The sequence below is a fragment of the Vitis riparia genome, chromosome 8 (genome assembly GCF_004353265.1).
Source record: "Vitis riparia cultivar Riparia Gloire de Montpellier isolate 1030 chromosome 8, EGFV_Vit.rip_1.0, whole genome shotgun sequence".
Lineage (NCBI taxonomy): Eukaryota > Viridiplantae > Streptophyta > Magnoliopsida > Vitales > Vitaceae > Vitis > Vitis riparia.
This window is the reverse complement of record NC_048438.1, coordinates 18,219,657-18,242,710: the sequence shown is the minus strand read 5'-3', so window position 1 is coordinate 18,242,710 and position 23,054 is coordinate 18,219,657. Positions and strand designations below refer to the sequence as shown.

Here is a 23,054-nt window from a genome sequence, read left to right as displayed (position 1 = left end):
TGTTTTTACCTAGGGTTGTATCATTGGCATTTTCTGCCATGTAAGGAAGTGGAAAAATTGCAGTACCAGCCTGCAACAAGCCAAAAATAATAATAATAATTAAAAGTTCACAGAGGCGTATATGCTTAAGCTTACCCACAAGAACAACAATTTGCTTCTTAATACGCCAATGGCACAAGCTAAGGCTCCATCAATGTTTCGCCTATTGGTCAAAGGAAATCAAAATTCAGCACATTACCAGATACCAAACAAGAAGTTGGTGCTCTACGTTTTACCAACGCTCCATATTTATTTCAATCAATTTCGAACAACAATAAGCATTACTATATTTAAGTTATGGGTGTTCCTTAACATTGTATACTAACTCCTTCGCAGAAGACCATATCCCATCTTCAAATCTTTCTAGACAGAATTTCACGAAATTCTGGCAGAAAGGCCAAGGATCAAGAATCGTTAACCTAATTGATTCGCTGTGATCAGATATGGTCTGCGAGTGATGCTGGTTTTATTCCATCGGAAAACCCTAAGTACCAGAAAACCTCCTAGTCCAAGAACAAGAAGTTTCCTCCTTGGACCCACGTTGAGCTTCTTCACCCAAAGGTAACATTGTTTTCTTCTTATCTTATTCGTGATCGCGCTCACCAGACACTGCATTCTGGTTATTGACGCTGCATTCAAACTTTCTTGACATCATTCGCAGTAGGGTACGGCGACACGTTCCTCTAATTTAGGCACATGCAATGAAAGTCGCTAGACCTTTGAACTTCTGCAATTAACTATGACATTAGACTTATTATTTCTAAGATGTATTTATTAGGGTACGGCGACACATTCCTCTAATTTAGGCACATTCCTTTCTTGTAGCATCTATAGATGTATTTATTATTTCTTTGGGACATTAGACTTAGAAGCTTGATTGTTGCGGAAACGCTGGATGACGACGGAGTAGAAATCCCAGTGTGAATGGGTTGGTGATATTGCAGGCTGCCCAAATGGGTGTTCCTTAACAAATGAAGCAACATCAACAGCATCCACAAGGCCATCCAGATACAGCCTCAGCGCTCCCCCAGGTCCTACCACACATTCAGCAATCCAAGATCAGAAGTAAAAGTTAAATGAAATATATAATCTCAACACTAAACCAGTAGTTTGATTCTCACCCAGTTCTGTATCATTGACATTGTCTGCATTGTATGAAGCAGGGAAAATCCCTGTATTAGCCTGTAACATAGAACATTCAGGTTCACAGCCTAACAGAGGTTTAAAAAACTAGTCCACCTAATAAGCATAAAAAATAGATATATAATACGACAACTTCAAAATTACAGGATTCAGGATGGCTTTGTAAGGAGAATCATCAATCAACAGTGTGTTGGATGAAGAGAACCGTTTCCCAAGGTCACTGCTTTCCCATATCTTCCTCAGCTCCTTTAAAAAGAGGGGTTTAGTCTTCTTTTCAAGAGACTTGAACCCGGTGTCAGTGCAGCAGACTTGGTCCTACATAAGATCAAGTCGCTTGGATTTGGGAAACTTCAAAAAATCGTTTTGAAAAGTTAAATACTTACCCACGCGAATAACAGCTTGCCTCTTAATCCTCCAATTGCACAATCCAGAGCGGCATTAAGGTTCCGTCTATACAGGGGCTTAGGTTAACACTTGTTTTGTACATCAAGCATAGAAATAGCACTTGAACAAATATAATGATGGATAATTTAGTAATACTGACTCTATGGAAGAAGACCATATTCCAACTTCAAATCTTTCGAGGCAGAATTTCATGAAATCTTCAGAATGAGGCCTGCTATAAACTGGATATAGGAAAAAGAGAGAGTAGAGTAAATTTCAGTTACAAAGGATTAAAAAATGAAGGTATTCATAGTTTTTACCTAAGTGGTTTCCGAAGACCACGTCAGGCCGTCGGTGTTTTGGAATCCTGGGCGTGTCACACTTGAACGCCTTGTGTAACAGCAAACCACTAAGGTTCATTACAAGAAGATTCTTTCGTGGACCAAGGGTTAGCTTCTCCAACGAAAGACCAAAATCATTTCCTGAATCTTTTTCATTCTCACTCTCGCTCTCACTCTCAGTCTCAGTCGGAACCACATTCTTGTTCTTCGAGATGTCCAACTTTCCAGACATATTTGGTGATATCGGTAGAAAGAGAGATGGAACTGCCATGAAGAAGCTGTTGGTATTTATAAAGAAAGACGTAACTCTTGGCAATTAAACAACTGATTGTATTCCATGATTCATGTTTGGGTAATTGAGCCTGCTTCCGAGTTGACACTTCGGTTAGTGTGTGCACTCATCTTGGGAACTCTCATCATCCTCCCCCAAATGGTACATTAACTGTTTCGTTTGCAAACCTACGTTTTGTTTTTGGGTTTGCTGATCGTCAACAGGCCTCCGTCATAATTGCATCATTGAAGCATATTGAAAAGCTAAAATTCTTTATCAATAATTGAAGATTCTATTTATTGAACTTCTTTGTAATTTACAATTTTTTTGATAAGAAAATCGATGATCTTTCAATGCTTGGCTGTGGCCTTTTATACCATATTTGTCTACTCCTTTAGCAGGATTTTTTTACCATTTGTTTTCAATAATTGATTTTGAAGTTCATCTCTTATAAAGGACTTTACTAAAACCCACAAATGAGGTGATTTTATATTGTTTATTTTTTAAAACCTTTTAATTTTAGAGTAAACTCGTGATGTTAATTAGGAATTAAGTATTTTAGTCAAATTAAATGATTGATGTTATTTCTTTATTCAACATCATCTAGAAGTTGGATGTTGAAGTATAATGTTTTGGGATGATTCTCGAACACACACTATAAGTAAATTATGAGTAGTCATATTGAAAAGTCAGAGCCGCTCCTTCTAAGACTTACTAGAAAAATAGAGTACACCCAGAAATATAGATGTAGCGCCAAGTGGCAGAACCTTCCCGTAACACCTATCCTATTTCTTTCTAGTACCTTCTGTGATCCAAACTCATCACAATAAAAGTCTCTGCTGCCCAACTTTCTGTTCGTACACTCAGGCAAAGAAAATTAAGCACCAATTTGGTTAGAGCTCAAAAAACCGAAGCAAAATGAGAGGGGTAGATGACGGAAAGGGAAAGGAAACGGTGACGTTTGGAGCACCTAGTCATGACGAGGAAGGTCGGAAAAGGGTTGAGAAGGTGGAGGTCGACACCCACAATGTAGACACACTTAAGTACATCGAAAAGAAGCTGGAGGACAAGGGAGTGCTTCGAATGGAGCGTCATCCTGCTGACGGGCTTAGTCTGAAGCGCGGCCCACCCAAGTCCGGCCACGGCGGCAAGTACACTTGGGAGGGTCCTGACGACTTGGTTCACAACGAGCTCGAGGGTGCGCCACCGGCTTTGGATGAAAAGGATCCCAACTTTGTGGATGAAGAGGAGGAGGAGAGGATTGTGAAAGGGGAAGAAGAAGATGTGGCGGGGCTTGTTGTCGGTGAAGTTGAGGTGGCCAAGGCTGCTGAGGTCAAAGAAGGGGTTGCTAGAGTTGAGGTTGATCCTAGCTTGAAGTTGAAGGTCATATGAAGAGTGTTTTTTAAATCTTAATCTAAATTATATATATGGCGTCTTTTTTTTTTTTTTTTGTAAGCATGATTATATAATAGTAATATGACTTTATTTGTACAATTGTACGTGTTCTTTAATCATCCGCAGTTTACGATAATTACAATATTACACAAAAAAAATAAAAAATAAAAAGGTTTTTAAGACAATATTGTTTCCAAACAGAATAAAATTTAGTTTGAAAATTGGTTTCGAAGAGAGGCAGTCAAACATGCCTGGTGGGCCACGTGTCGGTCTAGATAAGCATATGCCAGTTTGGGATTGGGATGAGATTTGGGCCGACCAATCCCTAGGTCCTCAACTTATAAGCTGGTCAGATTATTCTAAAATATTGGGCCTTGGCCCGGAACTTGGTAGAGACCCCTCAGGACGGGGTGGGGTAACAAATTGTAGAAAGAGCTAACAGGGAGGAGGCGCCATGATTAAACTGCTTAACAACGCTTCTTCACAAAAGAAACTCTAAAAAATAAGAATATTTATGACCTAACACGTGTACCCAGTTCCCTTCACATTTCATTAGTGTTAGTGGATGACAGCACAGGGGTGGCTGTTGGCTGAATGATGGATGGATGCCTTGTTTGGTTACAGCAGTAACTCTTTTTATCTCCAGTCCTTTCTCTAACCAGCCTGAAGGAACTCCAACCTTTTCCAGTTGGTCATTTCCTCTAGTCTTTTTCTCCATTCGTTCCCATATGCTTGTATTTTGCTTTACAAGCCATTTGTAAACCACCTATACTAATCATTTAGCCATATTCCACACCATTCTGGATGTGATTTTATAACGTCTACCACTCACCATTGAGACACTCACCCAGAGTCTCCAACCCCCTGTTTTTTTTTTTTTTTTCTCCCACGGTTTTTTTTGTTTGTCGTTAAGGATTTGATGGACAATAGATGTGAAATTGACTAATGCTTAACGGTGGGAGGAGAGACGAGATCAAACCTCAATGAAAATGATAAATTAGGTATGTTGGAAAACATTTATGGTTAGGACGAGGACAGTGCATATGGCTTGCAAAACAAATATTTAACAATCTTAGACCTGTCAACGAGGATATGGTGTGGGGGAATTGAAAGAATGACGGATGTCTTAGCGGTTGGGCTGATGAAAATGGAACTTGTAACTTGTAATGCCTCCGATGATGTGAATGAAGGAAAAATCATTTGGTTAGCAGATATAGACCAATCAATATAAAGATTTTGCATGAGTGGAATGTCCCACGAAATCCTCTTTTTAAAGTCATTGGATTGCAATTTTGTGGGTTTAAGAGATTCAAGAACGGCCCACTTCCTTTTCCTCTCTCTCTTCCAATGTAGTAAAAATGATTAGCACACCATTGTTGATAATGGAAATAATGAGACATGGTACAATACTTAGGAATTAAGGGAAAGCGTTACGAGAATCCAATGCGATGGACTGATGATGTACAACCAACTCGTAAATTGACTTGCATATATGGTCAGTCCGTCCATAATCCAATCGGGTATTTTGTAATGTACTGTATGTATGCCAATGTGGGGACCTATCTATTAAGTGGAATCGAGACATTTATAATTGCTTCAGAGAAGCCTACAGCCACGATCTCGGAAAAACTCCTTGAACGAGGGGGCTTTCCCAACCGACACATCTAAAGCTCATATCGGATAATTGGATTAACCATGACACCGCACATCGTCAGGGACAACTTCCTTTCCCTTTTTGTAGGAAAATTTTGCTCTTTAATTTACCATTTGCCAGCTCCACAGTACTTGAAGACCCTCATGCCTGCACCCAAGTGCATATATTCCTGAGGGAGGGCTAGGAGGGGGGGGGGGGGGGGGGGGGGGGCCTCCACTACTTGTTTCTAATAATGTCAACCACCACTACATTAGCAGGCATTTCAGAATCCTATAATTCCTTCACTCCCAGAACAGGCCATACCAGTCCCACATTGCTTCCCTTTATCGATCAGCAAACCAATACCATTTGAAACTGCTCCTTCATTTATTTTGAAAGATTTTATTCATGTGTAAGGCCCCAAATCCCATTACATGGGTGTGATCATTGTTTGACCCAGAGGGATACAGGAAACTTCAGTGGTATGAAATCAAGGTTCAGAAACCCAGATATCACTGGTTTGACCCACCCTGCTTCTGAATTCACCCATCACACGGCCTGAGTCCATAAGGATTAATTCTCTACTTAAACGTTAACCCAACTACCCCAAAAAAAAAAAGAGAGAAAAATCTTGACTTAGGTATAAGATTTATTTTGGTAGGTGGGTAGCTTTCAACCACACAGTTCCATTCAGATTTTCCAAAATACACCTTTCTTCATTCATATTATAAGACCAGAAAGAAAAACACATTCACATGGAGGCTACGCAAGACCTTTTGATTGCATTGGATTTGTCTTAATGCTAATCAAAAAACTGGTCATAATTTAAACACTAAGAGAACAACCAAACGTGCATTTAAATAAAACAAAAATGAGTAGAAAATATGACAGTCTCTGTGACGAAATCTTGAAACACAGAGACATGTGATGCATCCCTTTCAGACCAGCAAGATTTGGGCGAGAAACCCATCTTAAATTAAAGGTATCTGAGCTAACCAAGTTTTTGTTTTATATCAGATTAGTGTCTCAAACGCTTTATATCACCGACACATCATATGGTCAATGTCTGGAAAACCATACAAAACTATAGAATCTACACCATCGTTGACAGAGAGAGCTCCGCAGACCCCCAAACATACTTTAGTCTAAAATAATATGGTCCATAGGTTTATGAATCTAAGAAATTGTATTTTTCAGGGATGTCGAATCATTCTTCATCTCTCTCTCCGCCTAAAGAAAATAGAAATTATATTAGTTTAATCAGAGTGTTTCATTTATGGTTGAAGGAAAACTCACACAATCACAAGAACCTCATTGAACTCAACGACATGTAGGGGACAAATGGTAGATGGAACATCACTTCCATGTGTGCTGTGCATCTTGGACCCCACCATCGTCTCACCTTTTCCTTGCCACATACTTGCCTCCATCTCCATCCCATCTACTTTATTAACTCTCAATCACATTACAAAATCTAAGCTGACTTAAAATAATCGGGCTTTTCTTTCTCTTAGATCACACATCTTTTCAAGTAATTGACTTGAGTATTAAATTCCTTAACATGCCCTTCATCACTTAGTTTTTTTATGGTAGCAAAAGTTCTGAATGAATGTTGGCTTCTTGTTGAGACTTTAAATCTTTGGCAAGCACATTATCTTCGACTCTTATGCATTCACACTGTTTATTATTGCAGGATTAGGTTGATTGGAAAAAGGGGAAAAGGGGTTATGATAATTATGGTAGAAAGGAATGTCATCATGTGGGATTAGCTATTGCCTTCATGTTGGTGTTGAAAGGAGATTACTTTGGAATTTGAAACTTGATTAATAATTATGACACAAATTCAGAATTATTATTTCTAATTTTTTTCTTCAGCTGCCATTGATTGTAGAATCAGTTTACTTATGACTAATTATAGTGCATTAGGTGATGATCGGGAAAGATGAAAGCCTATTCAAACGGCTAGTTTTGCATAGCTATCACTGAAAAAGATAGTATGATCTTAAGTTCATTCACCATTATCTTACCATTTTGGTTTAGGTGTCAAATATGAATCATGGGCTATAGGTGTCAAATATGAATCATGGGCTAAGTCAAGCTGTTGACATTAAAGGACTGAAGTCATCATAGGCTGCTACTAATATGAGCCAGATATTCATTATTTATTAATATTTCAAAAAAAAATTAATAATTTCAAGTGACTCAATAACCACATAAAACAATTCAATAAATTAAATTCATATTTTTATTTTACTTTTTTATCTGTATTTGTACTAATTACCTTTATAATTTTTTTTGCTATTCTACTGTCTTTATTGCTACTTGAACTTATTTATCTTAATTATAATTTATAAAAATAAATATATCAATTTTATGATTTAAGATATATTTTAAGTTAATAATTAAATAATAAGTTTTAAATTAATTGAAATATAATTTAATTTAAAATCAACTTAAATATTTAAATAACAAATATTAAATTTCACCAAACATAACTTAATTATATCTTAATTTATTTAATTCACCCTGTATTTATAAAAGGGTAAAAAAGGTAATTTGATAGTAAGAATTGTTAACATGGTTGGTGGCTGTGTGCCATACACCATGCATTTCACATTCTACCAAAAAATATTAAATAAATAAAAATACCCCACAACATTTCTTATTCTCAGCAACAAAAACAAGACAATTGAAGTGCTTATTCCTCCAACACGTTGCCTCGAGCTTACTCCTTTTTTGTTTTTTTTTCCTCAAGAAAAAAAAAAAGATAAATTGAGGGATGCATACATAAAGACGAAAAAGCCCCTGCCGACTCTGACAACAGCGACAGCTCGAAATTGCACCGATTGCCTTTGTATTTGTGTCGCCCGACTCTTCCCTATTCTTATCGTGGCATGGGCCATGGGTAAGCGTACGAAATAATTATACAGAAATTGGCTAGCAAAACTAAGATCAGTCCACAGAGGCTTGAGGGTATGATAAAAATGTGATTCAATCAATGTTCTATAAGAAAAAAATTAGTCACATTATAATTAGTTCACACTTGAATCAAAATAAAATCAATTTTTTAATGATTGAAGAATTAAATTAAGCTGGATTTGATTTGATTTAAATGATTGGTTGGACGTTTGTTAATTTTAGTTATATATTTAATATGTTTTTAAAAGTAATTAAAACAATTTGATTTATAGTTTAAAATATATTTAAAGTTTATAATCAAAATAAAATAAATATATTTAAAAATTAGTTTGATTGCACTCCAATAATGATAGTATTAAAAAAATATTAATATTAAATATCATAAATAACAAGCCATGAAAATATTAAAATATCAAATTATTTCAATTTTTATTGATTATGAAACAATGAAATCCAAAGCAAAGTTATGTTTTTAAAATTTTCAAAGCGAATCAACTTAAATAATAAAAATCGCATTGATTAGGTTTGATGGATTTGTTGGATTTTCAAATTTTTTTATTGCATTTTTAATATTATATACAATTATATTGACTCTCAATTCAAATACGAAAATACATCTCCTTCAATGTTGTATTTTCATTAAAAATATTTATTTAATAAAAGTTTTAATATAAACACGTTAGATCAATAATACAAAAAAATAAAACAATCAAAACAAATGTACATGAGATTGTACTTTTTATTAAAAGTTGGGGTCATATTATCAAAACATTTATCCAAATCTTTTTTATTTATTATCTTTTGTTATATCAACAAAATATTTAATACAAACACATGAGAGTTCAAGAACACTTTTAACGTAATTCGACTAATCATACTTATATTTATGGATGAAAGAAAATATTTTTATTATATCATAAAAAATATTATAGAGTACAAAATCAAATATAATTATTGGGTTCTCAAAGCATTTTGTGTTTTTAGATTCATAAAATAACCCAGATTAAAAATTTGAGACACTTCTCAACATTGTTACTTACCTTTTTTGTCACTTAAAATAAAATAAAAATTTAATAAAATTTCAAATCAATTGAAATTAAATACATTTATAAATTTTTTTAAGGGATATTAATGAAATTAATTCATTAAATAAACATCTCTCAAAATTTATTCCACAAGTATATATACTCGTAGCTAATGCAACTTATGAATATTAAGAAAAATATCACCTTCTATGCTCTGTTTTGGTCCGTTTCTTTCTTGGTTATGTCAAAAGTGACTCCAAGTACACAGAAGCCATTGAATTAATTGTCACCAAACCCAATTTTTGAGTTGTCATAAAATTAACATTAAAAAAATCTAAAGATCTTTTCAAATATTCATAGTAATGTTTTTGCATCACGTCTCGTTTCACAATCGAAGATATTTTATAAAAACATTTAAATTGATTTTTATGTTTTTTTTTTTTTGGGTGTTTTTAGAAAGCAAAATGTTTTTGTGGCAGAAACCGCAAAACTCCCAATTCTTCCCCACTTTAACAAGTTCTCCAACTGCCGTACCCTTTCGCAAGCGCAGACATGTCAAAGGGCTATATAGTACTTTCACATAAGACAGGCTCACGATACCCGTGCAGTAGTCCCACAGAGGGAGACAATATTGAGGGCGTTTCCGCCATTACGTAATTTTGAACGACGTCACATGCACGTGCTTGTCCTTTTCTTTTTTTCTTTTTTAGTTTTTTATTTACTTTTATTTAAGAAAATAAACCGTATTGACGGTTGATTCACAGTTGATTACCAAACAAAATACGTATAGTTAGAATGGGAGAGGCTCTAGTCGGCCCAATAAACAAGTGTTAAGTGCCAAAACGTGAAATGGTAAATGACGGTGGCGACCGATGACTAGAGGGTGGTGACCGGTGACAAGGCGGCGGCGATGACATGTGTACGTTATAGTGGTGTCTTTTTACTTGTTTACGTGTAGGCCGCACCATTCGTAGCTGGAGCAGTTTTGAGGACGTGCTGCTTTGGAAGGGCAAAGAAACAACACTATTAAAGAAGAGAGAGAGGAGAGAAGGAGGCTACATTAAACCCAGACCAGAACCAAAGAAAGCTTATATAAGATACTCTCTCTCTTCATCTCGGCACAGCTTTCTTCTTCCGCCTCCCTCCTCTGGTGCTACATTTATTTGTGTTGCTCTCTACTTCTGTTTTCTCTTATTAGAGGAGCAGAAGCTCTGGTTCGTGGAGATTATTGGAGAGAGAGGGAAGAGAAAGCTGGGCTTTCTATGCGGTTTGCCTTTAAGGCTTGCTTGTACGAGTTTAGAGGATTGAGATTCGAACGGAGTTTGTTCTAGTCATCTCTTGTGTGGCTGAGCCAGGCCACTGACATTCCAGCTCCACCACCATTGTTTTGCGTATATCGGAAGCAAAACCACCAGAAAAGAAGAAATATTCGTTCTCTTTTCGCAAAGGAACTTCTTTAAATTCATGCAGATCTAGTGGGTTTCTTTAACGAACTGTGCCGTTCAGTCATCTGATACTCTTGTTCCTAGCTTCCTACTCGCTTCTCCTCTGCATTTGCTTTTTTCAGAGCAAAAGACAGAAATGGATCGGCTTTCGTCGACAACTCTTCTTCCTGATGCACTTCAGGGAACGAGAGACGACATTTCTGAGCAACTTGGGGTAGTTTGGAGTCAGATCAAAGCGCCAGTGATCGTACCCCTCATGAGCATTGCGGTGGCCGTGTGCTTGGCGATGTCACTGATGCTCTTCTTCGAGAGGGTCTACTTGAGCATTGTCATCGTTCTTGTAAAGCTCTTTGGGCGAAAACCAGACAAGCGTTACAAATGGGAGCCCATGAAAGACGATGTAGAGTTGGGAAGCTCGGCTTACCCGATGGTTCTGGTTCAAATCCCAATGTACAACGAAAAGGAGGTGCTCTCTCTTGCGGTTTCCTTCTGTGGTTTACTCTGTTTTAGTAAAATTTTCTGTTGAGTTTCGGTTTTGATTTTGATTTTGATATTTTTGTCTTTGTTTCATACATGTCAACAGGTTTACCAGCTCTCAATTGGAGCTGCATGTGGACTCTCATGGCCCTCCGATCGTATCATAATTCAAGTCCTGGACGATTCAACCGACCCCACAATCAAGGTATCCACATCAAATTCTCAAAACATTCCGATCTGGGGGTGTCCTAACAATTTGGATAAAAAAAATGCAGGACTTGGTGGAGCTAGAATGTCAGAGATGGGCAAGCAAAGGCATAAACATCAAGTACGAGATAAGAAGCAACAGAAATGGGTACAAAGCAGGAGCTCTCAAGGACGGAATGAAACACAGCTACGTTAAGCAGTGCGATTACGTAGCTATCTTCGACGCCGATTTCCAACCCGAACCTGATTTTCTGTGGCGCGCCGTTCCCTTTCTCGTCCACAACCCTGAAATAGCTCTCGTTCAGGCTCGTTGGAAATTCGGTACTTTTTTTCTCTCTTTAACTCGACTCCGTTTTTACATTCTAATCTATTGTTTTCCCTCTACAACAGACACACCCCCCCCTCAATTGAGTCAATTCTAATTTGCAAAACTGTCGGTGGGTCTGGAAGCACAGATCCTACCCTCACAACACCGGTTACCGCTGTGACAATCCCCACCGTTTGATTTCCATAAAGTTGTGGGAGTATTGGGCTGTTCTAGACAAGTATAGGAAATGGTAGGGTCCCACCTCTTGCGTGGTGGACCCTGGTCCAGACACGTGTGCCTTTTTTTGGCAACTAACCCTCATGTTGGTGAAATTAATGACATGAAGTGAAAACTAAAAACCCTACAAGTCTTCTTCCAGCTGGAGTTTGAGTTTTGCTAATTGGGAAAAGTCCCAGTCCTAACGTACGGAATAGTCGTTTGTGGAAGTAGCAAGAATCGAGTTGGATTGGTGATTGGTAAATGACGAAATAACCCAGGGCTTTTACTGAAAAAGCTGTCTTTGAAAAATGCTGGATTTCGGGGGCGTATCTCCCACCAGGATCCATGTCCCAGACGCTCAATCACAAGAATTGACAAATTTGGAACTGCCGAAATGTTAAGGGCACTTCTGTCTTTCAAATCTTCCTTGCTTCCCAGCAGCAGCATGTGCTATCGCAGCGGTGGACCTCACTGCTTTACCAGCCGACAGTTGGAATTTAATTTTCTCTTTTCTCTCCCACAGTGTTCTGTTAAACTATTTAATAGTAACGTCTGCCAGCTAGGACGCTGATGTGGCAGTTTCTTTGCAGTGAACTCGGACGAGTGTTTGATGACTAGGATGCAAGAGATGTCATTGGATTACCATTTCGCCGTGGAGCAGGAAGTGGGCTCCTCCACCCATGCCTTCTTTGGATTCAATGGTGATTACCCAAGTTCCAGAATGATTTCGCTTTTCTTTTTAATTTTTTTTTTCCTTTTTTAAAAATTTATTGTTCGAAGTTGGAAGGTGCTTAAAGATTAACTGAGTGAACAAAGGAACTATATGATATGGTAATGGAAATACAGGGACAGCGGGTGTATGGAGAATTGCTGCACTGAACGAAGCTGGGGGATGGAAGGATAGGACAACAGTGGAGGATATGGATCTGGCAGTGAGGGCTAGTCTCAAAGGCTGGAAATTTGTCTACCTTGGTACTCTCAAGGTATATGCATATGTTATAATACTTCTGTGCTTAAGGCTTCCCAATTTTTGAATTTATTTTCTACTGATTGATGTCTCTTTAGAATCTTGTTTTGTTGATGTTTCATTATTTGACTTTAAATTTGTCGATAGGTTAAAAATGAGTTGCCTAGTACCTTTAAAGCCTACCGCTACCAACAGCATCGGTGGTCGTGTGGCCCTGCTAATCTTTTCAGGAAAATGGTAATGGAGATTGTAAGAAACAAGGTCAGTGTTGTTTCTTGACCTCCACATTTGAAATGAAAATTTAGAACCTAAAATCTAGGTGATTAACTCTCCCATTTTCTTGTTAATGTTTACTGCAGAAAGTGTCTTTGTGGAAGAAGGTCCATGTGATTTACAGCTTCTTCATAGTTAGGAAGCTTGTAGCTCACATTGTCACCTTTGTCTTTTACTGTGTGGTACTACCAGCAACTGTTTTGGTTCCTGATGTTGAGGTTCCCAGGTGGGGAGCAGTTTATATCCCTACCATCATTACCATCCTCAATGCAGTTGGAACTCCAAGGTTTGGTTTCTTGCAAGCTCAGTTTTCTTCTCCATTGGGTTGCATAAGCCCATGGTTCCCAAAATCTCAACTAAAAGTTCAATTTGCTTTTAAGACTGCCATTGGAGGAAAATTTCTAAATGGGCTAATGGGCTTGTCGAGTTCAGTACTATTCATTTTGAAGATTGTTGTTGGAGTCCACCAGAGGCTTGTTCTTGAAGAGAAAAGAAAACACACAATTTCTTTCCTTGTAAAAGCATTCTTCAATAGTTCAGTTCTTTACTAGAAGTTGTTCCAAAACAGACCCACTTGGTTGCAGTTCAACTTTCTGGATTGCTTTCCCATGGTTTTTATTCCTCATGTCGCTTTAATTAATGTATCTTTCAGGTCACTCCACTTAATGGTTTTCTGGATCCTTTTTGAGAATGTCATGTCCCTACATCGGACCAAGGCTACCTTGATTGGACTGCTGGAAGGCGGTAGAGTTAACGAATGGGTTGTAACTGAGAAGCTAGGAGATGCTCTCAAAGTTAAAGCAGCCACTAAGGCACCCAAGAAACCACGATTCAAGATTGGAGAAAGGTAGGTATTAGTAGTACATAATTCAAATTTCACTCACGCTGGGCATTGCTAGAATGATAAGACTTCTGAAGTTGATGGTGTCTGATTCATGTTTAAATGTGAACAGACTCCATTTGCTGGAGCTTGGAGTTGGAGCTTTCCTCTTCTTCTGTGGCTGCTATGATGTTGCCTTTGGAAGAAATCACTACTTCATGTACCTTTACGTTCAAGCTATTGCCTTCTTCATTGTGGGGTTTGGTTATGTTGGCACCTTTGTTCCCAAGTCTTAGAGGGAAATCTGAGGTGATGCTGTACTTTTTTGCTACTCGGCCGGTCACTCTGCTTGTGCCTCTCTCTTCTTCAGCCTATCTATGTGGCGTTCCTAGCTACACTTTCCCACAACTTTTACATTCCATCTTGTAAAAAATAAAATAAAAATAAAAATAAAAATAAAACCCTCCCCCACCCCCAGAAAAAAAAGAAAGTCTGCAAATTCTTTCAAGACAGAACATAAAAACAGTTGTTCCTCTTGTGAATATCCAAGAAACCTCAAGAACAGAACCAAACAAAATATTGTGGGAATGCAATAGGCAGAGAAGAAGATCAAGGAGGAGCAGCAAGCCAAGGCAGGTTTTCCCGTGGTAGATAGTTTTAAACATTTCGGAATGGTTTGTTTTGTAATTTTGTAGTTATTTTCCTTTCTCTTCTTTGTTGTGGTTGGGATTGTTCTGTGATAGAGAATAAATCGATGGGAGCAAGATAATTTTTGCACTATAAATTTCATGTTGCTCTACACTTGAACTGTCATATGACTTTGTTTGAAATATGGGAAAATAGGATCAATTTTACACTTGAACTCGACTCTACCTGAGTGGATGGAAAATTGATCATGTAGTGCACGAAAGCACAAGAAATTAAAATGCAAAAATATGATCCTGCTTAACGAATCAAACATGCTTCTTTAAATTCCCCACCCCCACCTTGATTTTATCACCAAAAAAAAAAAAAATCAAATATAATATTTTAATTAGTTTAATATTTTTACATAAAAGTTAAATTTAAGTTGAATAAGTTTTAGATAATATATAGAAATAATTTGTTTATTTTAAATCTACTTTTTTTCTTTTCTTTTTTTTTTTCTCTCATTTTTCTTCAAAATTTTCAAAACTAAATATAACTTAAAATTTGAATTTTTTTTTTTTTTTAAATATAACACTTCTAATCATTTATTTTATTTTTTATTGAATTCATATTTTGAAAGAATAAATTCACTTCTTATATTTATACGATCTTTTTAAAAGTCGAGTTGGTTATTTAAAAAAAATTAGTGACCTCTTCCTCTTTTTTTTTTTTTTGGCAAAAAAACTCAATATTTGCATAAAATCATAAAATACAGTAATATTAGAATTATTTAAAAAATAATAATTTTTTTAAAAAATATTTTCAAATTTTAGGGTATCTGTGCAATAAGCCCCCTAAAATGTTTAAAAAAAGGAAGGCTGTGATTCTAATTTCTATGAAGCAAGTTGCAACCATGTCCCATAAACAAGTGGTAGCGCCAATCTTGCAAGGGCGTTAAATCAAATAAAGGGGAAGAGAAGGAAAATGGCGAAACGAATACATCTCTCAAAATTCTCCATCGGTAGTACCCTGAACAAACCCCAAAAATCCCTCTTGCTTCCTTCCTGCAAGCCCTTCTGCTCTCTCACAGAGAAGCAAGAAGCTACGTCTACAAACAACAGCACCACCAACCTCCAAGGTCAAGTCCAAGAACAGGCCCGCCATGAACATGTTCAAAAGCTCCAAACCCTCCTCCAACAGGGTCGTACCGAAACCGCGCGAAGGCTCATCAGGTCTATGCTTTTACCCAAATCACCTTTCTCTTCACCCTCTCATCTCTACACTCTCTTCTCCCTCTCTTCAACCCCCATGAAACCCCTTTTCTCCGACATGCTCTTATCCATTTGTTCCGAGTCCAAAATGGTTTCGGAATCTGCGGAATTGTACATGTTGATGAAGAAAGATGGTGTATTGCCATCCGTAGCGTCTCTCAATCTGTTTCTTGAATCTTTGGTGTCGACAAAACGGTACGAGGAAACTCTTCAGTTGTTTTCGGAGATTGTGGAGTCCGGGCTTCGACCGGATCAGTTTATGTATGGGAAGGCGATTCAGGCGGCAGTGAAGTTAGGGGACTTGAAAAGGGCTATTGAGCTTATGACTTGTATGAAGAGGGGAGGGGTGAGTCCGGGTGTTTTTGTGTATAATGTTGTGATTGGTGGGTTGTGTAAAGAGAAGAGAATGAAGGATGCGGAGAAGCTATTTGACGAAATGCTTGATAGGAGGGTGGCACCCAATCGGATTACCTATAACACACTTATTGATGGGTATTGCAAAGTGGGACAGTTGGAGGAGGCATTTAATATTCGGGAGCGGATGAAGGTGGAAAATGTGGAGCCGACCATTATTACTTTCAATTCGTTGCTTAATGGGCTTTGTCGGGCACAGATGATGGAAGAGGCACAACGGGTGTTGGAAGAGATGGAAGTTTATGGATTCGTTCCGGACAGATTTACTTATACTACTCTTTTTGATGGCCACTTGAAGTGTGGGAATGTGGATGCTTCAATTACCCTTTCTGAAGAAGCAGTAAGGAAAGGGGTTCAGATTCTTGATTATACTTGTAGCATTTTGTTGAATGCGTTATGTAAGGAAGGGAATATGGAGAAGGCTGAGGAAGTTTTGAAGAAGTTTTTGGAAAATGGGCTTGCTCCAGTAGGGGTGTTTTTTAACACAATTGTGAATGGATACTGCCAGGTTGGTGATATTAACAAAGCATATACGACAATTGAAAAAATGGAAGCAGTTGGGTTGAGGCCCAACCATGTCACTTACAATTCCTTGGTCAAGAAGTTTTGTGAAATGAAGAATATGGAGGAGGCAGAGAAATGCATAAAGAAGATGGTGGAAAAGGGAGTTTTGCCAAATGTCGAGACATATAACACTTTAATTGATGGCTATGGGCGGAGTTGCCTTTTTGATAGGTGTTTCCAGATTCTCGAAGAAATGGAGAAAAAGGGGCTAAAGCCCAACGTTATAAGCTATGGTTGTCTCATAAATTGTTTATGCAAGGATGCTAACATTCTTGAAGCTGAAGTAATACTTGGTGATATGGTACACAGAGGAGTGGTGCCAAACGCACAAATATACAATATGCTGATTGATGGTAGCTGTATAGCGGGGAAGTTGAAAGATGCTTTCAGGTTTTTTGATGAGATGGTGGCAAGAGAGATTGTTCCCACGCTTGTAACATACAATATTCTTATAAATGGGCTCTGCAAAAAGGGTAAAGTAATGGAAGCTGAAAACTTGGCCTCTGAGATCACAAGGAAAGGTTTGAGTTTTGATGTGATCACATACAACTCCCTAATTTCTGGATATTCTAGTGCAGGAAATGTTCAGAAGGCTTTGGAATTATATGAAACTATGAAGAAATCAGGAATTAAACCTACTCTAAATACATATCATCGTCTCATAGCTGGATGTGGCAAGGAAGGACTGGTGCTAGTGGAAAAAATTTATCAGGAAATGTTACAGATGAATTTGGTTCCTGATCGGGTTATATATAATGCACTTATTCATTGTTATGTTGAACATGGAGATGTCCAAAAGGCATGTTCTTTGCACTCTGCCATGGAAGCCCAGGGGATTCAGCCTGACAAGATGACCTATAATTGCTTGATTCTGGGGCACTTTAAAGAGGGTAGGATGCATGAAGTAAAGAATCTTGTCGATGATATGAAGATTAGAGGATTAATTCCTAAAACTGAAACCTATGACATACTGATTGTGGGGCATTGCAAGCTAAAGGATTTCGATGGAGCTTATGTCTGGTACAGAGAAATGTTTGAGAATGGTTTCACTCCCAGTGTCTCTATTTGTGACAATCTTATCACTGGCCTTAGAGAGGAGGGAAGGTCCCATGATGCTGATGTTATTTGCTCAGAAATGATTATGAAAGGAAAGGATGATTGTAGAGCAGATGAGGATGCTTCTGCTGTTTGAAAATTGTAGTAAGTGTTTGTTGGGGTTAAGCTCTCAGTAGAGTAATTCATCTACAAAGAAAGGCCTAGGTATATTGGGAGACCTTTACCATATTTTGATGTTTCTGTTAGCTTATTATTTCCTTGTTGATCCCAAAATGCAGGCAGGGGCTTAACTGGTCTCGAAGGTGGTAGATGAGATTCTCCATTCAAAATTAGCATTAAAGCAGATATGTCAGAGGACTAAGCGCTGGCAGACCTTCCACAATTATGAAGATTTGGCAGGGAGATATTCATGCTGTATAAGTTTTAACAAAATAATTAAATTGATCTCCAAAGAAAACCAGGTATCTCATACTTATAGCCGTGCTATGTTGTTCAGAGTTGTATATCTACTCTAGGCAGAATTCCTTTTTATATTGAAGGGTGTGGAATGGAGATATTTATTTGAATATGTTTTTTGATCTAAAAATAGAAATTGTGCCACATACTGCAACATGTTAGATTGAATTATGAGCCACATCTTATGATATTCTTTTCAAAAGCTTTAGTTGGTATAAGTTCTCGGAAATTTATAACACAGATTTGTTATGGATCAATGTGGTTCCTCTAACTAAAGATGATTCATGTCCCTGTGAGCTGTACCCTTTTTTAAGCAACATGTGTCTTTCTGGCTTATTATTCTTTATTATTACTGAATGATGAAGAAGGGATTTATATCTTGTTGAAATAAATCTATACACTGCTTGACAAATCATTAGATATTTCCATACAGATGTCTTGATGAGGAAAATTTAAAACTTAGAGATGTGGTTATTCATCCTTTCCTAGTCATCTAGGAACTGAAGACAATCGATTATGGATAGTAATATATGCCACACTCAAGTATGACTCATTCTTAGGTTGCTGCAAGTTGACCAATCTTTCCTAGGAAAATCTTTAGGGCTACAAGAAACCTGGGTGGGAAATTTCTCTTCTTTTTTATTCCTTCTTGATACTGGTTATAATGTAGGAACTAATATGGTTTTTCTTAACTGACTTACATATATTAGATCCCAAACCTGAAGCGTGTTTGAAGTTGTTTATCTATAGGCTTCACATTGATTTGCACATGAGAAAACCTACCAGAAAGTTAATAAAAAGCACAATAACTAACAACTATTGAATCAGGGGATATGGCAGTGAACAAGCATGTTTTATCGAACAATTCTAGTAACACACCTCATTCAATTAAAGAATCCTTGCGACAAATGGTATCCTAACCTTCAACAATAGCTTCCAATAAATGAAAAATAAAATGTAAACAAATTTTTGCCTAAATTATGGATATAGCTTTTGTGGAAAGCGTTACCCAGCTGATGTTGTTAACTAGAAAAATTGATAAGAGGAATTGAGATGAGAGTCCAACAATGAGAATTAAGTTAATTTGATTTAGAGAAAAAAAGTCAGAAAAGTTGTAAACCATTATATTTAACTTCATATGATTAGAGGTAAGTAGATGGTTGCATCGCGTGAACTCAAGGTGCGTGATACTTCCATTCTTTTTTTCTTTCCCAGATAAGTAAGCTCAATGAATATGTTGATGACATCATAGAAACGATATATCCAGGTATAGAGGACATATGATGGGTAACAAAGGGCTTAGTCTGAAAAAGAGAGGACAAATAACTCCTTCCTGTCTTGGGCCTCGATCAGACCCAACTCATTTTACAAAATCAATTAAAAGCATCTAGAAATTTTTGAAGTAGTTTGGTATTTGTCACTCTCATGGCACGGTTGAGAAAGAGATGCAAGAAAAGAAAAATGGGATGCTGAGGTGTGTTCCACGGATGGTTGAAGGGTAGTCACTGAACACCTGAGAGGTGTTGGACTGTTGCCATCAAGCCAATTGACCCTCCTCGGTTCTCGTATTTTTGTTAGGTAGATTTTCTTAATGGCGAGGGTTACTGCTGGAAAGTAGTCAAATTCTGGGGTGGCAACAAGGGAACCAACAATGGCACCAAGCAATAAGCTGAAAATACCGTAGTTGAAATGAAATGAAAGGAGGGAGTATCATCTCCTGCTCACAGGATCGTAACTCAATGCCCATAAAGCACACAATAAAAGGAAGCTGCTTACACAAGGGAAAACAGAGAATTGGAGTAGACTTCCCATTTGATGCCTCTCAGTGAACATGGGCAATTTCCATTGCAATTGTGAGACCACAAAGACCCAGGTGATGTCCTCAGAAAATCAATGTGTACTAATGTTATAAAAAAAATTTGGTACCGATGGAAATATGGTGGGTTCGAGGTTCTAGAACTCGAGATTTAAATTGCTTCAGCAAAATTTTACCATGAATTGTAACTGATATAACTCACATATCATGTGATTTTGAATGACAAGTGGATGAACTTGTTACAAGGGTTATAGGATTATACAACAGTAGTAGAGTGTTACCCATTGAAATTTAGTTCGTGTGTACACCCGTTGGAATGATGCTGTGGGGTGAAAATTCAGAACGAATCAACCCAAGTACTTAGAATCAGACACAGGAAACCTCAAAACCTATTTTACCATAACGTCACTCCCTCAGTAAGGTTAGCTGTTCAAAAAATATTGAAAAGACGTTAAAACTCAACATATGAAAAATACATCAAAGAAAGTATGGAACAAAGTTTGAGATTTTGGGTCTCCCTTGTTGTCAGGGGTTATTCCTGCACAACAGGCCAATATTTACATCTTCCAAGCCTACAAAATGAGAGGAGAAATTCAGAATAACTGAAAATTCAAACACACCTCCAACAATTTATGCTAGGATTGTCCCAACTGATTTGAACAATTCAAAGGAGCATTTGAAGGAGAGAATCACTCTTGCATGATTTATGCTCTTTCAAACTGCATTGCTTCAACCCGGAGAGTATGAAGTATTCCCTCTCCATGCATATTATCATATACTAAAGCAGGATGAGAAAACAGCAATTACTCCCATAAATATTTCTTTTCTTTCTCTTCTCTGTTTTTCTGTCCATATCTTTTTCCCTCCTCATTTTTCTGTCTCCTTTAGTTCTTCTCTCTCTCTTGCTGCAGATTTCTACTAACATGAAATGTAAATTGCAACGAGCATTCCTATGGTAGATTGCCATTGCTTTAATAATTCAAAATTCAAATATCCCACATCCAAAATGTCACAAAACTTCAATGCCATGATTTTGGAGCAACCTCCCTGACAAAAAAAAAATGCAAAAATCTTCTTGTAGGAAGGCATTTCAATTCACAATGCTTATAATATATTAATCAAATCAATATTGCAAAGCACTCTGATGATTAAATCATTTTACAAAATAAATTTATGAATCAAACCCTATTCTACCACTGGGCGAGTAATTGAGTTGCCTACCTACCTCACCCAACCCAACAAAGAACATAGAACTACAGCTAACATTCTCCAAATGCCCCAATTCATCCAACAACCAGCATTCCACATGCTTAAATTTTTGTCTTGTCTTGTCCAAAGGACAGCACCAAGAAATCAATATATTTGCACAAGACAACGCCTAATTTAAAGGGATTATCACGGCATTCCCACGAATTAATCAAACGGAACTGAAAATTTCCCACACTTTCCCCATTCCCAGTCAGCATATGAGGCTTAATTGATCAAGAAAGACATATAGATTTCAAAACCATGGTTTAGCATTGCTCGAAATGCAGAAAAATTTATTATCAAAAGCAATCCAACAACGTGAATTCAAGACCTGAAATCACAAAACCGAGAAACAACTGGTAACCAAATCAGAGAAGTTTGAGGATATCCTCGGCGCCACTGAACGTAAACGCACCGCCCTCCTCCAAATTCAAGACCTTGACAACTCCATCGTCCACCAACATGGCGTAACGCCTCGACCTCACTCCCAGACCCACAGGCTTGTCGCTGAGATCGAGCTCGCACCCAATAGCTTTGGTGAAGTCCCCATTTCCATCCGACAACAGGAGCACTTGGTCCTCGATCTTCAAGTCGGCCTTCCAAGCCTTCATGACGAAGGCGTCGTTGACGGAAATGCAGGCGATGGTTTCGACCCCTTTGGACTTGAGCTCGCCGGACTTTTCAACGAAGCCGGGGAGGTGTTTCTGGGAGCAAGTGGGGGTGAAGGCGCCGGGGACGGCAAAGAGGATGGCTTTCTTGCCCTTGGTGAGGTCGGAGACGGTGGTGGTCTGGAGCTCTCCGGCGGAGTCGAAGTAGGAGAAGGTGGATTCTGGGAGCTTGTCACCGACGGCGATGGTAGCGGATATGGCGGTGGAGAATCTGAGGGGCTTAGGGTGGCGGAGTTTGAGGGAGAGGGAGGCGGGTGGGAAAAGGGCAGATGCGGAAGAAGAGAAAGAAAGTGATTTGGCGGAAGAGAGGAGCCTGGCCATTGTTAGGGTGGTTGCCATGGCGGCTGCTGCTGCTCCTTAGATTCAGGATATTGCGGAGTTGGAGTCTTGTGCCTTGCTTGGCTGCGTTTGATTGTAACGAGCTTGGGTGATTTGGGGGCGATGGGAGCGATGTGGAATCACGTGAGCATGCAGGGGATTGGCACGTGACATGGCCGTTTTGCCCTTTTTGTTTTTTTTTCTTGCTTATTCAATCTCATACATCTGTGGCCACATATCTCGCGATCGAGACTCACGATGCGTCTGATGGTAGGGTTTGGGCTCTCGCCCTTCGGAGCGTCCATGGGCCTATTAACCACCAATAGGATGAACAATAAATAACTGTCAGCCTCGATTGATTCTCTTCTCCATGTAAACACGTCTATTACCGTCTTTTTTATCTCCACATGAAATGGAGATAAGAAGAGTATCTTTGGTACAACGAATTATCTTGGCATAAATATTTGGAATTTGAAGATATGCAAATTCAAACCCATCGTCAAGGGGAACGGGGCATACCCCACAAACAAAAGACGAACGTATTCGGTATTCCCCTGTATAATCGAGACGCTATTGCCCCATCATAAACTTCTACTTCTCATGTCTTCCTATTCCTCCCTTTCTATGAATCTCCGTTATCGGATACGTTGGAATCTTAGATGCTTTTGAAGTTCTTAGGAGCGACATGAGAGAACCAATTTCCTCATCAGTCAAAAAGTCCACGCGCAATCAAAGAGAAGTTTGCAGGGAA

General features: G+C 38.2%; 5 protein-coding genes across 6 annotated transcripts; 3 read left to right on the top strand and 2 right to left on the bottom strand.

The window, feature by feature from the left end:
• Positions 1 to 882: 882 nt before the first annotated feature.
• LOC117920668 lies at positions 883 to 2,139 on the bottom strand. The gene is made up of 6 exons (XM_034838264.1): positions 1,887 to 2,139; positions 1,727 to 1,808; positions 1,566 to 1,632; positions 1,327 to 1,497; positions 1,161 to 1,221; positions 883 to 1,073 (listed from the first exon to the last, which is right to left on the bottom strand). The coding sequence occupies exons 1-6, from the start codon at positions 2,137 to 2,139 to the stop codon at positions 883 to 885; spliced, it is 825 nt and encodes a 274-aa protein (XP_034694155.1).
• Positions 2,140 to 3,058: 919 nt separating this feature from the next.
• On the top strand, positions 3,059 to 3,689 carry LOC117920894. Its single transcript, XM_034838583.1, has one exon. It carries the CDS (start codon positions 3,097 to 3,099, stop codon positions 3,568 to 3,570), a length of 474 nt encoding a protein of 157 aa, XP_034694474.1. The 5' UTR covers positions 3,059 to 3,096; the 3' UTR covers positions 3,571 to 3,689.
• A 6,492-nt stretch (positions 3,690 to 10,181) lies between these two features.
• Positions 10,182 to 14,666, top strand: LOC117920747 (glucomannan 4-beta-mannosyltransferase 9-like). The gene is made up of 9 exons (XM_034838354.1): positions 10,182 to 11,061; positions 11,179 to 11,277; positions 11,348 to 11,600; positions 12,396 to 12,506; positions 12,652 to 12,788; positions 12,920 to 13,033; positions 13,132 to 13,331; positions 13,698 to 13,892; positions 13,999 to 14,666. Exons 1-9 carry the CDS (start codon positions 10,732 to 10,734, stop codon positions 14,159 to 14,161), a joined length of 1,602 nt encoding a protein of 533 aa, XP_034694245.1. The 5' UTR covers positions 10,182 to 10,731; the 3' UTR covers positions 14,162 to 14,666.
• A 745-nt stretch (positions 14,667 to 15,411) lies between these two features.
• On the top strand, positions 15,412 to 18,397 carry LOC117919657 (pentatricopeptide repeat-containing protein At5g12100, mitochondrial). Of its 2 annotated transcripts, none has more exons than XR_004652118.1 (2): positions 15,412 to 18,001; positions 18,076 to 18,397. XR_004652118.1 is itself a non-coding variant. In XM_034836873.1 (2 exons), exon 1 carries the CDS (start codon positions 15,477 to 15,479, stop codon positions 17,931 to 17,933), a length of 2,457 nt encoding a protein of 818 aa, XP_034692764.1. In that variant the 5' UTR covers positions 15,412 to 15,476; the 3' UTR covers positions 17,934 to 17,941; positions 18,076 to 18,397. The 2 variants fall into 2 exon arrangements, 1 of the variants encoding a protein (XP_034692764.1); XM_034836873.1 differs by having other exon boundaries at positions 15,412 to 17,941.
• Positions 18,398 to 21,542: 3,145 nt separating this feature from the next.
• Positions 21,543 to 22,405, bottom strand: LOC117921338 (peroxiredoxin-2E, chloroplastic). The gene has a single exon (XM_034839210.1). It carries the CDS (start codon positions 22,322 to 22,324, stop codon positions 21,686 to 21,688), a length of 639 nt encoding a protein of 212 aa, XP_034695101.1. The 5' UTR covers positions 22,325 to 22,405; the 3' UTR covers positions 21,543 to 21,685.
• Between the last annotated feature and the right edge of the window lie 649 nt (positions 22,406 to 23,054).

Coding starts and splice junctions, on each gene's coding strand:
- LOC117920747 (XM_034838354.1), top strand. CDS start 10,732: ATGGATCGGCTTTCGTCGACAACTCTTCTTCCTGATGCACTTCAGGGA. Junction 13,332..13,697: donor AATGCAGTTGGAACTCCAAG/GTTTGGTTTCTT, acceptor TGTATCTTTCAG/GTCACTCCACTTAATGGTTT. Junction 13,893..13,998: donor CGATTCAAGATTGGAGAAAG/GTAGGTATTAGT, acceptor AAATGTGAACAG/ACTCCATTTGCTGGAGCTTG.
- LOC117921338 (XM_034839210.1), bottom strand. CDS start 22,324: ATGGCAACCACCCTAACAATGGCCAGGCTCCTCTCTTCCGCCAAATCA.
- LOC117919657 (XM_034836873.1), top strand. CDS start 15,477: ATGGCGAAACGAATACATCTCTCAAAATTCTCCATCGGTAGTACCCTG.
- LOC117920668 (XM_034838264.1), bottom strand. CDS start 2,139: ATGTCTGGAAAGTTGGACATCTCGAAGAACAAGAATGTGGTTCCGACT. Junction 1,809..1,886: donor GGTCTTCGGAAACCACTTAG/GTAAAAACTATG, acceptor TCCTATATCCAG/TTTATAGCAGGCCTCATTCT. Junction 1,633..1,726: donor ATATGGTCTTCTTCCATAGA/GTCAGTATTACT, acceptor GCCCCTGTATAG/ACGGAACCTTAATGCCGCTC.
- LOC117920894 (XM_034838583.1), top strand. CDS start 3,097: ATGAGAGGGGTAGATGACGGAAAGGGAAAGGAAACGGTGACGTTTGGA.